The 15,059-nt window shown below is 45.8% G+C and overlaps 1 protein-coding gene across 1 annotated transcript; it reads right to left on the bottom strand.

The window, feature by feature from the left end:
* Window positions 1-5,120: 5,120 nt before the first annotated feature.
* Window positions 5,121-9,560, bottom strand: si:ch211-254p10.2 (solute carrier family 40 member 1). Its single transcript, XM_062466263.1, has 9 exons — window positions 9,432-9,560; window positions 8,285-8,390; window positions 8,037-8,104; window positions 7,538-7,697; window positions 7,288-7,403; window positions 6,932-7,058; window positions 6,416-6,670; window positions 5,550-6,233; window positions 5,121-5,380 (listed from the first exon to the last, which is right to left on the bottom strand). The coding sequence occupies exons 2-9, from the start codon at window positions 8,385-8,387 to the stop codon at window positions 5,121-5,123; spliced, it is 1,773 nt and encodes a 590-aa protein (XP_062322247.1). The 5' UTR covers window positions 8,388-8,390; window positions 9,432-9,560.
* Window positions 9,561-15,059: the final 5,499 nt, after the last annotated feature.

Below are 15,059 nucleotides of genomic sequence, written 5' to 3'. Positions count from 1 at the left end.
GGGCCAGCGGGAAGGGTGGAGGTCGGGGGGGAGGGGGGGGAGATTTTGGACAGGCCTGGGAATCCCGTGAGAGAACACACAGAGACAAACTGTGAGGTGAGGGGAACGCGCAGGGCTCTGGTCCTGGGGCCCCGCTGTGCGTAGCTTGCTTCCTGTCCTCTCTCTCCGCTGCACTCTTCAGTCCGTTCTGTACTTTCTCTTACCTTACAGGTGCGGTGGAATGTCTGTTGGAACTCCCGGTTCAGAGCGGAGACAGTGATGTCATTCACGACAATGATGTTATGTGCTAACGTCGTTAAAATGAAAAGGTTGAGGAAGTCTTAGATGTGTTCTGGGTCGCCGGCCCCCTCGCCGCCATCATCATTGCGTCTGTATTCTAAACCAATGAACATATAATTCTTCCCTGTGCACTGGAGACATGCCATATGGAATATGTATGGTAAGATAATCACATTTAAAACAATCTTATTTCTCCAGCAACGTTTCCTCTCTAATGCATTCTGTGCAATTTGATGGGAATTGTCTTGTTGCTCCCGATGGGCAGGCCGGCGCCTTGCATGGTAGCTCGCTGCCGTCGGTATGTGTGATTGAGAGTATGAATGGGTGAATGAGAGGCAAACATTGTAAAGCGCTTTGAGTACCGTTAAGGTAGAAAAGCGCTATATAAATGCAGTCCATTTACCATTTGTGCCCTTTGTGACCTCTTTCATAACGCCACAAGCTCAAATCCGATTCCCTCAGAAGGCTGGTAATGGTGTTGGGTATTTAATGCTAAAGTTCATGACTGCTCTATAAAAAATTCAGTGCAGGTTCACCTAATCATTGAAAGCAGCGTATTCCTTCTCTCAAGCGACTTGCAAAACAAATGCTCAATGACGAATACTGAACGCAAACATGCCCTACCTCTCCACTCATATTTGTTGACGGTCAACGTATGGAAGTAATGGATTGCTTTATTGAGCTGTAGATGTTTTCACAACACTTGTGTTGTGTTTTTGTCTCACGCAACATTAATTCTGTATGTTCAATGTTTCAGCAAAACATCTCGATATCAATCAGCATCATGTATAATGGTCAATTACAATCCCCAAGAGAATGAACTAACCTTTTCACAGAGCTGCCATAAGCCTGTTTTCAAACCGTGTAAAATCAACAGTGGCTCAACCCAACCCAAAATCTTATTAAACAATTTTCTTTCTGCCTCTGGAAAATGGTATCCATTAAATGGCATTGATGTCATTAACAGGCCCTGGATTCTTGGATGCAGACTTCATGTCAGACATTAGCTGCTTCATGAGGCTTGTCTAGAACCCAAGTAAACCCATGCAGACTGACATTCACATAATGTCTATGTAAGACCCGACTACAGCCGGACCATTAGTTCTTAGCATGAACACTTTCTCCATCACTCTCATATCTCGTTTCACCCTGTCAGCAAAGTGCTGCTTGACTGGGTCTTTGGGAAGCCCTTCACCAAAACAGCTGATGCAGACAGAAGCCAAATGAGAAACGTCATCTTCTCTGGGTCCGGGCATGGTTCTGCCCGCCCCTCGTCCTTGTGAGGCTGAGTGCGGTCTGAGCACGCTCTTTTGTTCCTCTGGACGGAGCCACGGCGCTGGCAGGTGCTCTCCCATCGAGTATGTGTCTCCGCTAAGCCCATAACAGGACATTTCATTACACTGTAGGTACATCAATCTGTCAGCTCGTTCTTGGTGGAGTCAAAACAATGCTTGTCCACGGGAGCCTGAGTTTACGAGACTCGGCTGTGAGATTTGCCTGTAAGTCTGTGCTGAGTCTTTACCCTGTGCCTCTCCTATGAGCCTCGAGAGTGAGTCTCTGGTATGACTCTCTCCGAATCCCGCCCATGAGTCTCTCCCGTGAGTCTCTCCTATGAGTCTTTACTGAGACTTTGCTATGAGTATGTACCGTGAGTCTTTACAATGAGTCCCATGAATATCTGGAGTGAGTCTCTAGAGGTGTGAGTCTCTCCCATGAGTCTCTACCGTGAGTCTCTCCTATGAGTCTTTACTGAGACTTTGCTATGAGTATGTACCGTGAGTCTTTACAATGAGTCCCATGAATATCTGGAGTGAGTCTCTGGTGGTGTGAGTCTCTCCCATCAGTCTCTACCGTGAGTTTCCTCCATGCGTCCATGCTGATCCCAGCCCCTGATGTGGGCCATCCTTCATCAGCCAGCAGCCTCAGATCCCCATCTCCTCCACGCCGCCAACACAGAAGTGGCCCATGCATCAAATCCGTGAAGTCGGGGTGACAGGCCAATCTGCTGTCGCTGGAGCCAGGATAGTGAACCCACAGGGAGGAGAGGTGGGCTCTGGCACCTGTCCGGACTCCATATCCCAGAGGCCTTTGAAAACCACTTTCTTTGACCAAGGTCGACTTAGTGTCCTGAATCAGCTATTGTTCGCAGTAATGGGTCGTGCTAAATTGTATTAGAGAGCTTCTCACAGAGCAAAAGCACCACCTTCAAGGTTTCAGTTTACCTAATATCATTACAAAATGCTATGCGGTGGTGAAACGTGAAGGGGAAGTCAACACATGGCGTTACTGCTGCCATGACGATGTCTGTGAAGTTACCGATTCCAAGCAAACAAAAGTGCTTCTCTTGCTTCCTACTGTTTCCCAGTGAGTGGTTTCCACTGTGGTACAAATAGCTGGCCCGCACTGTGCTCATGTGTTAACATTGACCCACTTTCAAAGGCAGAGGAAGTCACAGAGAGAGTGCCTAAAGTCAGGATCTCTGCCTTGCAACTGTTTCTTAATTAAGCACTGTAGCTGGCTCTCCTTCAGATAACTTGGGTTTTCGGGTGAAAATATATATTTTTTTTTAAGATTGTAATTCACATGATGCATTTATATTTAAACATGGACTTGTTCCTATAGTAAGTTACAACACCAAAGGGACTGCTCACCAGCTTGTAGCGTTCCAAAACTGAACTAGACATCTCAGAGTGACATTGACCCCTGCTGTCCACAACATTCATTACAGCTGAAAATACCAAGATTGCCAATTTCTAAATCCAATCTCAAATCCCACTCCATACCTGTCTCCTGCCTGCCTGCCTGCCTGCCTCCCTCCCTCCCTCCCTCCCTCCCTCCCTCCCTCCCTCCCTCCCTCCCTCCCTCCCTCTCTCCCTCCCTCCCTCCCTCTCTCTCCCCATTATTTCTCTTCCTCTACCCCCCCCCCCCAATTTGCTTTAAGCACCGAGCAGCAAGGAGGAAGCAGGAGGTGGCACCAGCCTGTGATTAATCAGGGCCCAACATCACCTGTGTGCCTATTTCTGAACATCCAGTATTCTCTTCAGCAGCGGGAGTGCAGACTCAGGACTCTCCAGGAGCACGTCAGCAGAATCTGGGATGTCTCTTTAGGAGCCAGGGAAACGTTCAGTGTTAAATATGCAAGGTTCACCAGGGACAGGTATGATCAAGCCACAAGGCAGTCAGTGTCTCTGGGACTCGATCCAACTGGAACATTTACTTAAGAAGGTTGAAACGGCGACTTTATTTGTAGAATGATAAGTTGTGACTAGGTGCAGTCAGACCAAACTGGGGTTGATGGGGCGTTTGTGTGGAGATTTCCTTGCACACCTTGTAGCTGACTAGGATGTTATTATCCTTATTTGGGTATAAATGAGAACAGCAAATGTAACGAAGGCAATGTATTAGCGACACAAAAAATGTACATAAAACAATTCAAATACGTCCCGATGCATATTTATTGTTTGATCATAAATAACAGTCTGAAACAAATACGAGTCCACAGTGAACAAGACTTTAAGTCAAAGGTACATCACAGGAAAATATGCTAGAAAAACAAATATATTGTAATGTGTTTCTGGTTGAATGACAACGATGTCAACTGAACATGAAGTAGATAATGCATACATACGGTAGCTGAGAGCAAAGTCCAGGTCAGTTTTCCAACACAGTTGTCTTGTAATGAGGTAAGGTCATGGTCATTTCATGTAGAACTTTAACAAACACACAATAGATTATTCTACTAAGTTTATTATAATACAAAACTGTCTGGATTAATTTGTATATAGACCTATAAGCATGGAAAACAATCACTGGTTTCAAACATGTCACAAAAGGAAAGAGTATCAATCTGGTAGCTATAAATGCGTGAAACTGCATCAACACCACTCTGTTTCTATGTGAAGGAAAAGCAGTGTCACAATTTAGAATCTATGTTCAGTTATCTAAGTACACAAGCAATTATTATTATTTGGATTAAAATATGTGTCGAGAAATGATCGGATGTCATCGCATGGCCGTTTTGGGTCATCTTGATGGTTTGTTGTGAACCAGAGGACTAAACCGCCACATCGATTGCTTTTGTGTTCAAATGCGTCTCTATAGTAATTGGATTTGAAAGCTTGGCACATGTTTGCCTGATTCATCCACAGAGAAACAGACCAGGAGAAGACCTACCTATCCTTCCTCTGTTGTCCATCAAGGGGGAGGTTCACTTTCTCTTGTTCTGCATCTAACAATCTGACACCACGTTCCCTTTAATCTCCTGTATGGACATCCTGGATTATTCCCAAGTGGACGGATCAGTAACATGTATGCCACTTGTTAAAAGTACTATAAATATCGTATCTGTTATGGTTGTTTTTACCTACAGGTAACATTACTTTTCACTAGTACTTTACAGTATGAAGGTTAGAAAAAATCCATGTGTCCTCCCATCCCCAAATGTGCGTGTGGTGGGGACTCCCGCAGTGTTCCGGAGGAGGTGTCCTGTAGAATCTGACGGTCACAGTCACGTGGTCACGTGGTGGGGCCCGCACTGCACTGGCCACATCGTCGGACACACAGGAGGGGAACAGGGTGGCTCTTACTCTAGTTCACCTGAGTTTCGGTGTGCTGACACGGGGAGGCCACGTGCCACTCGGAGAGTCAAGCCTGCAGGGTGGGAGGCAGACTTGCTGTGTTGTGCTGAAATGAATGACTGGATGGGGAGTGCGGTTTTTATTGCGTTGTTGCTCAGCAATGAGACTGCCAAGGGAACCGGGGAGACATTCATTTCACAGGTGCAGAGTGGTGTCCGCGCGCGGGGGGGCGGGGGGGGGGGGGGAGGCCGACGTAAGGCCTCCTTACGTGTCGCGGCTCTGTTTTCTCTTGGCTTTGCGCGCGTACAGGAAGTACATGACGTGTCCGGTGGTGATGAACAAGACGGAGATGAGGACCAGGATGCCGAAGTGCTGCGGCTGCGGGGCCGAGATCACCATGATGAAGTGGAGGAGGTCCATGAGGTAGTTCATGGAGCTCTGCACCCCGTTCACCACACCCCTCTCCGACACACAGATGTTTTCCTGCAGGAGCTGGGTTACGGTCAGGTCGAAGGACCACAGACCTGGAACACACACACGGCACACATGAAACCAAACTCATCGGACACACAGAAACCCAGTGCTACCACAGAACACACAGGGTGAAAGGCTGCTTCAATCTCCAAACCGCATCTGTCTCATGTCTATTCACTCGCCAAACCCCCCCCCCCCCCACCCCCCCCCCCTTCTCACCGATGCGAGCCGTGATGACACCCAGGAAGAGCAGGATGATGGAGACGTAGGAGTCCGGCGCCGTTCCCGAGGGCATGTTCTCGAACAGCACCGTGTTGTTGGTCCAGTGGATGGACGAGCGATCGGGCAGGAGCGGCATGTTGCTGCTCCTCCGCAGGGGGTAGGCCCGCTCGGGGCTCGGGCCCGACATGCCCCCGGCCTCCGAGGACGAGTTGGAGTCGGCGAGGGGCACGAGCAGGCTGAGGTCCATGGGGCTCCCGGGGGCGAAGACGGAGAAAACGCAGAGCAGCAGGCAGCCCAGGTGGAGGCAGCTGGAGATGATGCCGGTGTTCACCAGACCGTACGCCTTCCTCAGCTTGGTGAACATCACCGTCCCCATGAGGCCCGTGATGGCCGAGACCCCCATCAGCACACTCAGCAGTGACCCGCTGATGCCCTGGGTGTAGGCGTAGCCGGTGGTGATGCAGTCGAAGCCCAGCACGGTGGTGTAGAGGAAGGCCAGGCCCATGCCGGCCAGGAAGACGGGCTGGCGGTAGTAGGCCCTCCAGCCTTCCTTGCAGGTGCTCAGGAGGCAGCGGATCCTCCGGACGCACAGAGGCAGGTCGGGGATCTTCTTCAGGTGGAAGCTCATGCTGCAGTTGTCCTGGCTCGTCACGACCGGGGCCTCTCTCTCTTCGGCCTCAACTGACGTGGGTCGAAAAAGGCAAACCATTCACTCCCGTCGTTGTTCTCGCGCTTAATACCGTATGGATATCGTCCCATGTTCTGCAATACTATGACCTGCGTTTGTGGTGCACGTCTCGCTTCAAAACCCCCCCCAAAATATATCTTTCACACGAGGATGTGCCATTTGGGTCTGTGCCTACCTTGTGACTTCCTTCCCCTGTTCCTGTGCTGGCAGGCTTCGTTCTCCTCCTCCACGGGCGGTTTGACGGACAGCTCAGGGACGATGCGGTACACGCGCGACAGGAAGATGAACTCCACTATGAGGGAAACCAGGTTCCAGCCCAGGATGAAGCCGCAGCCAACCACGTTCGAGGCCAGGGTCATGACCTGTCCCACTGCCAGGGGTGCCAGGATGTTGGTCACCTGATCAATGCGACGCATGGTTGCGTTCATCCCTTCATCAGAATCAGAAAATGCCGGAGGTTGATTTGGTTGTGGTGGTGACCACATGCAGTGACCATTCATCCACGATCAAAACACTTCATTATAAACTTTTTATTTAACGACCACATCACAATTTGCAAAACAACGCAGAAACCAGACAGAAGCTTTGCAGTTACCTTTCTTTTTTACAGAAAAAACTGAAACAAAACAACGCCAAACACTACAGAAACCAGACAAAGGGTTGACAGTTGCAGATTGTGTGGGACTCTCACCAGCAAGATGACCGCGGTTATAGCCAGTGATAACCACTATCCAGTCCCTCTGAATGGCGATGGTCAGCGCCGTGCTCGCAAGGTTAGCCACATCTGCCAGGACGATCACCACCGTATAACAAACCACCTTGTGTAAGTTTTGTGATGCAACATGTTACTATACGTGACAGCACAGAGCGCTAGGAGGCTTGGCAGCAGCAACAGACAAGGCATGGGGACCCGATGCAGGGGAAACAATAGCAGGAGTCACGGCACGGGAGACTCTCCGGTCGTATCGAATCAAGGCGGGGAAACATAGTGGAGGTGATCAACATGTAGTGAGATCGCTACGGTTGCTAAGGGTGAAAGGTACTCACAGTCAACCATCCATCCCAAATCTGCTCAATCCATTCTTTATATGAGAACACCAACATGAGCACAATGCTACAGACCGTCACTGAAATGTTCTGAATGAACAGTGACGCGTGAGCCACTAAAAACAGAAAGGGGGAGAAAAGACAGTTCAAGCTTCCACAACCGAACGGTCAGCTGACTGGGTTCAGAAAGGTAGATGGAAGTCGACAACGTCAAATCCCTCATATGGAGATGAACTTGGTCAAGCTCTACCTTTGTTTCTGGGGTTGCGATCAACCCAGTCTCCAATCAGAGCCCCGAGGAGAAGCACTGACCCGGCCACCACCAGGCCGAAAATCGCGGTCAACAGCAGATTCCGACCATAAAGCTCGATCAGGAACACAGAGATGGCAAAGTGCCACATGCGGTCACCCTGTCAAACAGACAAATCTATCTTAGCAGAACCACATTAGAAGTTTACACTTTATTTTGAGAGTCCACTGTAGATCATCTGTAGATGCTCATACCATTAATAAATTATTAACAGAATGCCAAAACAAACAGCTCTGCTGATATTCAACAACTGGTTAGGGTTAGATTTATTTATTGATCTTCTTCAGATTGACTTTGCAAATATAGGGCTTCTGAACCAAAGCTAACTTTCCAACCAAAGATAAACTTGGGTGAATTCCTTACTTTAGCTTTTAGAAAAGACTTACAGTGTCACTGCATTCTGTCATCTACAGTGGTGTTCAGTAAAAAGGCTTCTTACCCACATTGACAGTGCTCCGCTTACATAGATCAGGAACTTAGGACCCCTGAGGTAGATGAGAGCTGTAGCTGTAAAACGAGGCAGAGACAGAGACTGCCTTGAAAACACTGCACATCTTCCATCGAGTACTGGGCAAGACTTCTTCTGAGGAATAAGTATTGTATTCAGTTCCTAACTTCTACAGAAATTCCAAAGCACTTCTGCTGTCTTATCTTGGTGTGGAGTGTGTTCAGCGGATCCCAGCTCACCTGGTTTAGTCCTGGCCTTCCTGGTCCTGGCCTCCCTACTGTCGTCAGACTCAAACTCCACCACCACCCCTCCACACTGGGGAGCGTCTGCTCGCAGGGACATGGCCTGTGGAAGGTCAAAGGTCACTGGCTAGGTCAGGTTGCTTGGCAACCACCAGTCTTTTTGGTCTTACCTTCCAAACAACAACAGGTAGTAAGGAGCCACATTTGAAATGTAGACAGTTCTCACAGTAGTGGTTCACTTTTGCCAACAGATTTCTTCCATTAGACAACATAGTTTTCCCTCACAAACACATTCATAACTGTATATTAAAGATGATGGATGCAGCTAAATAGGAGAAGTATCGTCTCTCGTTCTGAATCTTCACCTTGTGGCCTCTGGTATTTATCGGGGAACTATTGACCTGCAACTGGCTCTGTCCTCATGTACATACCAGGAGGCCATTCTGGAAAATAACGTCACCAAACAGAGGGCTTTGTAGCTTAAAGAGTTTACTCTGCCATTGTCTCAAAGGCAGACTTTTGAGATAACTTGAGATAAGTAAAAACAGACTTCTCTTGCCATGATAAAGGCAGCTTCTGTGTTGTTATCATTAGGGTATAGTTGGTTTTTAAATAGTTCATTCTGGTATTCTAAAGAGCATCTTCTTTAATGCACCCCCATATACCCCCCAGTTATATTACAGTAATGGGAGGTCTAGAGTTGGTCTTTCAACAACCTGCACCTTCAGCACCACAAATGCTCGACGGCCATTTTGAATTTCTGTTTCAAGACTAAACACAATTTTACAATACATGGTATGCTTTCATCAATAACTGTATTTTACTGTGGAACATTTACAGCCGAAAGTGTTTATCAACATTTCTTACAAATAAACTAACGAGGCCTACATTTAAAATGGCTTCCACTTCTCACTAGGCCTGACTATCTGCACACACACTCTTCACAATCTCAAAGGATAAAACAAGACACTTTCACACCACTGTAGGGCCCACATTTCAAACAAACATCACTTTAAATCCAAAGAAGAATTGTTTGTCTGTAAAAGATAATACTTTCTGATTGTCAAGAAGCCTCAGTCTAAAATCTAGCATCTAAAGGATTCCTATCATAGCTGCTCAAGCCAGGCCAAACAACTCACTTCACCTTTGTTCTGATGTTACAGGGATTCCTCACTGATGATCCTTGACGATGTGTCTTTTGCCATGTATCCTACATTGGGATGCTACTCTTTCCTGAGAGCTGGAGTTCAAGCTGTAGTACTCTGAAAGGCTTGATAACATCAGTGTGTGTAAAAGTGCACCATTGTATGAAAGTGCCAGAAAAGCAGAACAGGCCGAGGGACAACAAAGGGAGCCAGCATATTCCAGAGCACGTGACAGAGAGAGGACAATATCACCGTCCACCCACCCTACAAAAAAGGACAACTGTGTTACTCGTATGACTCAAACACACACATGCGCAGAAACATACATTTGCATACTTCTATCTCTCTCTCTTCTTTTTCTCTGTCACACTCTCTCTTTCTTTCTCTGTCTCTCTCTGTCTCTCTCTCTCTTTTCTTACTGTGCGCATAGTGGGAAGCACTTGATTCCATTTATGTAGATTTCCTTTTTTCAAACAACAGAAAGGCAAACAACATGATGTCATGATCATGGTTACATAAATATGTAATATTTTTGTGATGATTTGAAATGGTCCCAAACACAGTTTAAGCTTTACTTTATACAAATGTTTTACTATAGCAGTTATGTCATGTACAGTGTGCTTTATCAGTTAATGCTGAATGACATCTAATGATTATTAGGGAAAGGGAAAACAGATTGCACTGAGTTTGTTTTTAATCTAAAGCAACAGTTGTGAAAAGCAGTAGCTATATCTTTAATTGTACAAATATTGACACCACATGCACAATCTAAAATGAGACATCTGTTTTTGTAACAGTCTCTGGATGTCTGTTATGTGGAACAAGCTGTTCTACTAGACATCATTCTACACTGATTATGTTGCCAATGATTCAGCATCTGTCACAAATCAGTGATTCATATCACCAGTGATTTATATGCCAAGTGCTTCATATTGCCAGTGGTTCAGATGCCCAGTGGTTGATATTGCCAGTAGTTCACGCAAAACCAGACGTTAGATTTGGACACGTTTTGAGACTGTCACTTTAAAAGGCTGTGATTAAATGCCAATCAAACAACGTTATAACAAATCCATGCCGTCTATCTGCTGTTTGAGCTTTCTGTCAAAAGATAACTATTGTTCTCCCAAGGAATACTTCAATCAACATTTCTCAGATCGGATTTGCTGTAGCAAACATGGACCCTGGGGCCTACAGTGTAATCAGTGTAGAACATGCATAAAGAACGACCCTTTCGAAAATGAGACCTTTATGTGTCTTCATGTCTACAGTAAATGCCACAGTAGCTTGGCACCCTCAATCTATACATCCGAGACGTATCATTCATCCTGGTTATGGGTTCGGGTCACGTCTCTCCGCCAGTCGCTTCCTCTGCAGCCCTGCGAGTCTGTCGAGGGCGACGAGGGGCATGGACACGCAGGGGAGGGAGGACAGAAGGACGCAGAGAGCAAACACCCAGCCTGGATAGGCCCGCACATCAGCCAGGGGAAAGTCCACCTGCAGAGAGAAAAGGCCCGGGAGAGGAGCAAGGAACCAGTCAACCAGGGACATTCTGCTTCCCTCGAGTTCCGCGTGCCTACGGTGTCGATCTCCCTTCGTACACAACCAGAGTCAGGTGGTCAGGTGGCTGAGCGGTGAGGGAATCGGGCTAGTAATCCGAAGGTTGCCAGTTCGATTCCCGGTCATGCCAACTGACGTTGTGTCCTTGGGCAAGGCACTTCACCCTGCTTGCCTCGGGGGAATGTCCCTGTACTTACTGTAAGTCGCTCTGGATAAGAGCGTCTGCTAAATGACTAAATGTAAGTAGTATCTAAACTACAATTAAGGAAATAAAATTTAAAAACATTCCAGCTCTCAGTGGTTCTGTCAGAGGCGTTGTTAGACTTAAAACTCTACTGGGGAACAGGCTCCTATTCATATCCCTTTTTTTTTCATGCTTGCTGCGCACAATCATGGGCTGAAATCCTGGGGGGGGACAGGGGGGACACGACCCCCCCATCCTGGGAAAATATGATTTGTCCCCCACAATAAATCACTGTAAACATAACTATGTAATTTCAATAACATTGATAATATGCAATGAAAGCGCTTTGCTGATTATGGACACAATGGCGCTTTTTTAAGTTTAAAAAGATTGCGAACCCCGCCCTTGGTCCCACAATGGTTTGATCCACAGCCCCAGCCCTCAGCAGTGATGCAGGTGCGTGTGTGAAAATCGGACAGTATCTGTTTGTGTCTGATGGTGGCTGAAGTCAAGTAAGTAGTTGTAAAAAAAAGGATTGGTTTGACAATTTATTTCTACAAATCAATACAATAAAACATTCATAACTGTCACCATTTTCCCTGCATTGGTCACTATGTTAGGTAGCTAGCTAAGTAACATCACCAGCTGTTTGAATTAGAGTCAGTGACTGAGAGAAGCTAGCAAGAGTGACATTTCCCCTCCCCCAGCCCCCCCTCAAAATTAATTAATGAATTAATTGCTTTTCACCTGACATCTTTGAAAGGCAGCAATGATTAATGCATCCATGGCCAGGATATAATGATAAAGTATGACATGATTTTAAAAGTGACCTATAACATCGACTATGCAAAACACTTAAATGTATTTAGTGCTAATAAAATTATTAAGCCTATTTTGAAAGAAATATGTTTATAATGTGACAATATGTCAGTCATCGTGTGATAACGATAATATGACTAGGCCTAGACTCAGGGGCGATTCTAGGATCAGACCTTTAGGGGTGCTCAGCCCCCAATAACAATGTGACATGAATACAGTGCCTTGCAAAAGTGCAAAAACCCCTTGCTAATAACAGGCATGCAAACAAGTCAAGGGTGAAAAAAGTGAGAAGGATACGGCGAACCCCCGACCCTCTAGGGGGGTCCGGGGGCATGCTCCCCCGTAAGAAAATGTATCAAATTTTAAAGTTAAACGCATGAATCTGGTGCACTTCGAGAGCAAAATTAAGAGGCTAGATCTATGTAGAATCTGTGCTCTTGTAAACAATGTCATGTTCTTTTAACCATAAAGACATTTTTTGTATAGCATTGGTTCCAGAGCCAGTTGTAAAGTTGGGAAGCACGGGTAAAATGCAGTGTTGGCCACGGCCACGAATGTAGGTTATTGTGACAAAAGACCGAAATGACAGCCCTGTAGCAATCAGAGCTGCCAACTCTCACGGTTTCGCCTGTGACACATGCATTTCAAACATTTCTCACGCTCTCACGCCACACATTGTATATCTCACGCTGAAAAGGCAACGGCAAACAAGTAGCCAAGCTAACGTTGTAAACAGTAACGGACGAGGCGCAAGTTAACGGAGTGAAGCATCATTGACGCGCAAACAGCCGTGTAAACTCGCTTGGGGGGGGGGGGGGGTTGAAGCTCGCGATAGCTAGCCCCGGGGGGGGGGGTGGGGGGGGGTGGGGGGGGGTTGCTACCAAATCTCACGCCAAGGTTTTTGGAAAAGTTGGCAGCCCTGGTAGCAATGCAGTAACTTAGTTAGTTGTGTTCCTTATCTGACAAGGTGACTTGAGTGTCTACCATCTGAAGTGCACGTAGCTAACGTGGAATTAATCCAGTTAATCGCATCATAGCGATTTCACTATGTTGGCAGGGTTCACACACACTAAGCTAGATGCATTTGCATAGCTAGCAAACAAACCGATGGAGCAAACATTAGCTAGCACCTATTCCATTTGGCGTCGTCAAAAGATGGAAACTTTGCTGTCGTCAATTTAATCCAAGATCAGCACGGATATTGTAGTTCTTCGAAATCCATTTGCCATGGTTAGCGATACTGAACAGAACTATAATATATTCTACCATTGTCATAATTATCTTAAATAGTCTCGTTGCAAAAGCTAAATCGTCTCTAGGGACTTTGAAGCACATGTGTGCCGATCTGGAGTAAACTGGCGATAGCAAAGATGGCAAATACCACACAAACGGAATTGGGGCTCGCTAGCTCTTCAAATTCAGCAATTCTGACTCCCAGCAGCCAGCAATATATTGGCTGGCTTCCCAGAGTCAGATGGCTGAGCGGTGAGGGAGTCGGGATAGTAATCTGAAGGTTGCCAGTTCGATTCCCAGCCGTGCCAAATGACGTGTCCTTGGGCAAGGCACTTCACCCTACTTGCTTCGGGGGGAATGTCCCTGTACTTACTGTAAGTCGCTCTGGATAAGAACGTCTGCTAAATGACTAAATGTTAATGTAATGTAAATTTAATAAAACCAAACCATAAATTATATGAGTTTTTCTCGATTGGTTACACACATTTTCTGAATGCATACCTCATACTCGCAGAACTCTACACACAAATCAAAAAAACACACACACAATGGGCAAAACCCCTCACTTCTCCTGCTAAATTAAACTTAACATTAAAAACAATGTTATTTAATCTCAAAATGGTATTTTGTTTTCAAATGACAAACACAAACCATCATATGAATAGACATTTATAAGAACCATTTGAACACTGATGTGCTCAATGTAAAACACTATGATGAATGGAAAACACTTCTTCTTCATTCATCATAGTGAGTTAGGCCTTTTTTTGTTCAGTGTTACACTTACTACAGACAGTACAGACATAAGTGTGTTGTAAAAAAATTTTATACTCAGAACACAGAAATACACGGTAACAAATATATTTTACGTATTTTTCCCAGAAAAACAATGTACACAGTGTACATCCCAACCAACACAAAGTTGCAGCCTCCCTCATTGTTAGACCATGGTTGACTACATGGTCAACCAAAGCGGCTCGGATCACATCAGAGATTATGGTCCTTGGCCTTCCTCATCCTCGTCCTCCCCGTCCTCCTCCTCTTACTCTCACTCCTCTGCCTCTGTTTCCAATGTTGGCATCCATTGCTCAAAAAAAGAAGAGGTCACCTGTTGCCCTTTTATGCTAAAGCTCTGATTGCTAATTGTAAAACTTTGTGACAGGTGTTTGTCCATGCGATGAGTCAGTGTGCGTATTTGAATGGCAGTGTGTTCCTTGTGAAAACAAAAGATTTTCTTCATGAAAATTGTGCCAAATGCAGAGAATTGTGTGTAGTGTTTTGAAAAAAGTTTATTTTAGAACTGCAATTTGAATGTAAAGCAGGAATTGTGCTTGTAGTTTAGCAGAATTGGTTCATGGGGTTGGTGCATGAGTTACATGTTGTGGTCATTGTGTCTCAAGTACCAGTATTTGTGTGTAAACAATTGAGAAAAACTGTAAAATGACAAAAGTTTGCGTTGTGTAAAGGGTGAACTCATACAGCTGTCAATCCTTGTCAATGCAATCCGTTTCACCTTTCCTAACTGACTGTCTAGCTACCTGTTAGATCGAAGCCTATTCTAGAAGAATGGTAATAAATGATAGAAGCCCATCTCCTACTGTAAATAACCTGCACATTGTGTGCGCCAGCATGGTCGAAAAATTGCAGAAAAAAGAAAGACGGACATCAGCGCATTTCAGGACACCAAAACGCAAAGAAAGAACCCTAGTGGCCTAATCTCAAAGACTAGTTGATAAAATGTTCATAAAAAATTTCTAGGACCATGTTCATGATTTCAGTTTCCTGTTCAGGAGACAGAAGACGTTCCTGACCACCTTGTGTTGGTAATCTTTCA

This window comes from Osmerus eperlanus, chromosome 7, assembly GCF_963692335.1.
Source record: "Osmerus eperlanus chromosome 7, fOsmEpe2.1, whole genome shotgun sequence".
Classification (NCBI taxonomy): Eukaryota; Metazoa; Chordata; class Actinopteri; order Osmeriformes; family Osmeridae; genus Osmerus; species Osmerus eperlanus.
This window is presented reverse-complemented; position numbering and strand designations above follow the sequence as displayed.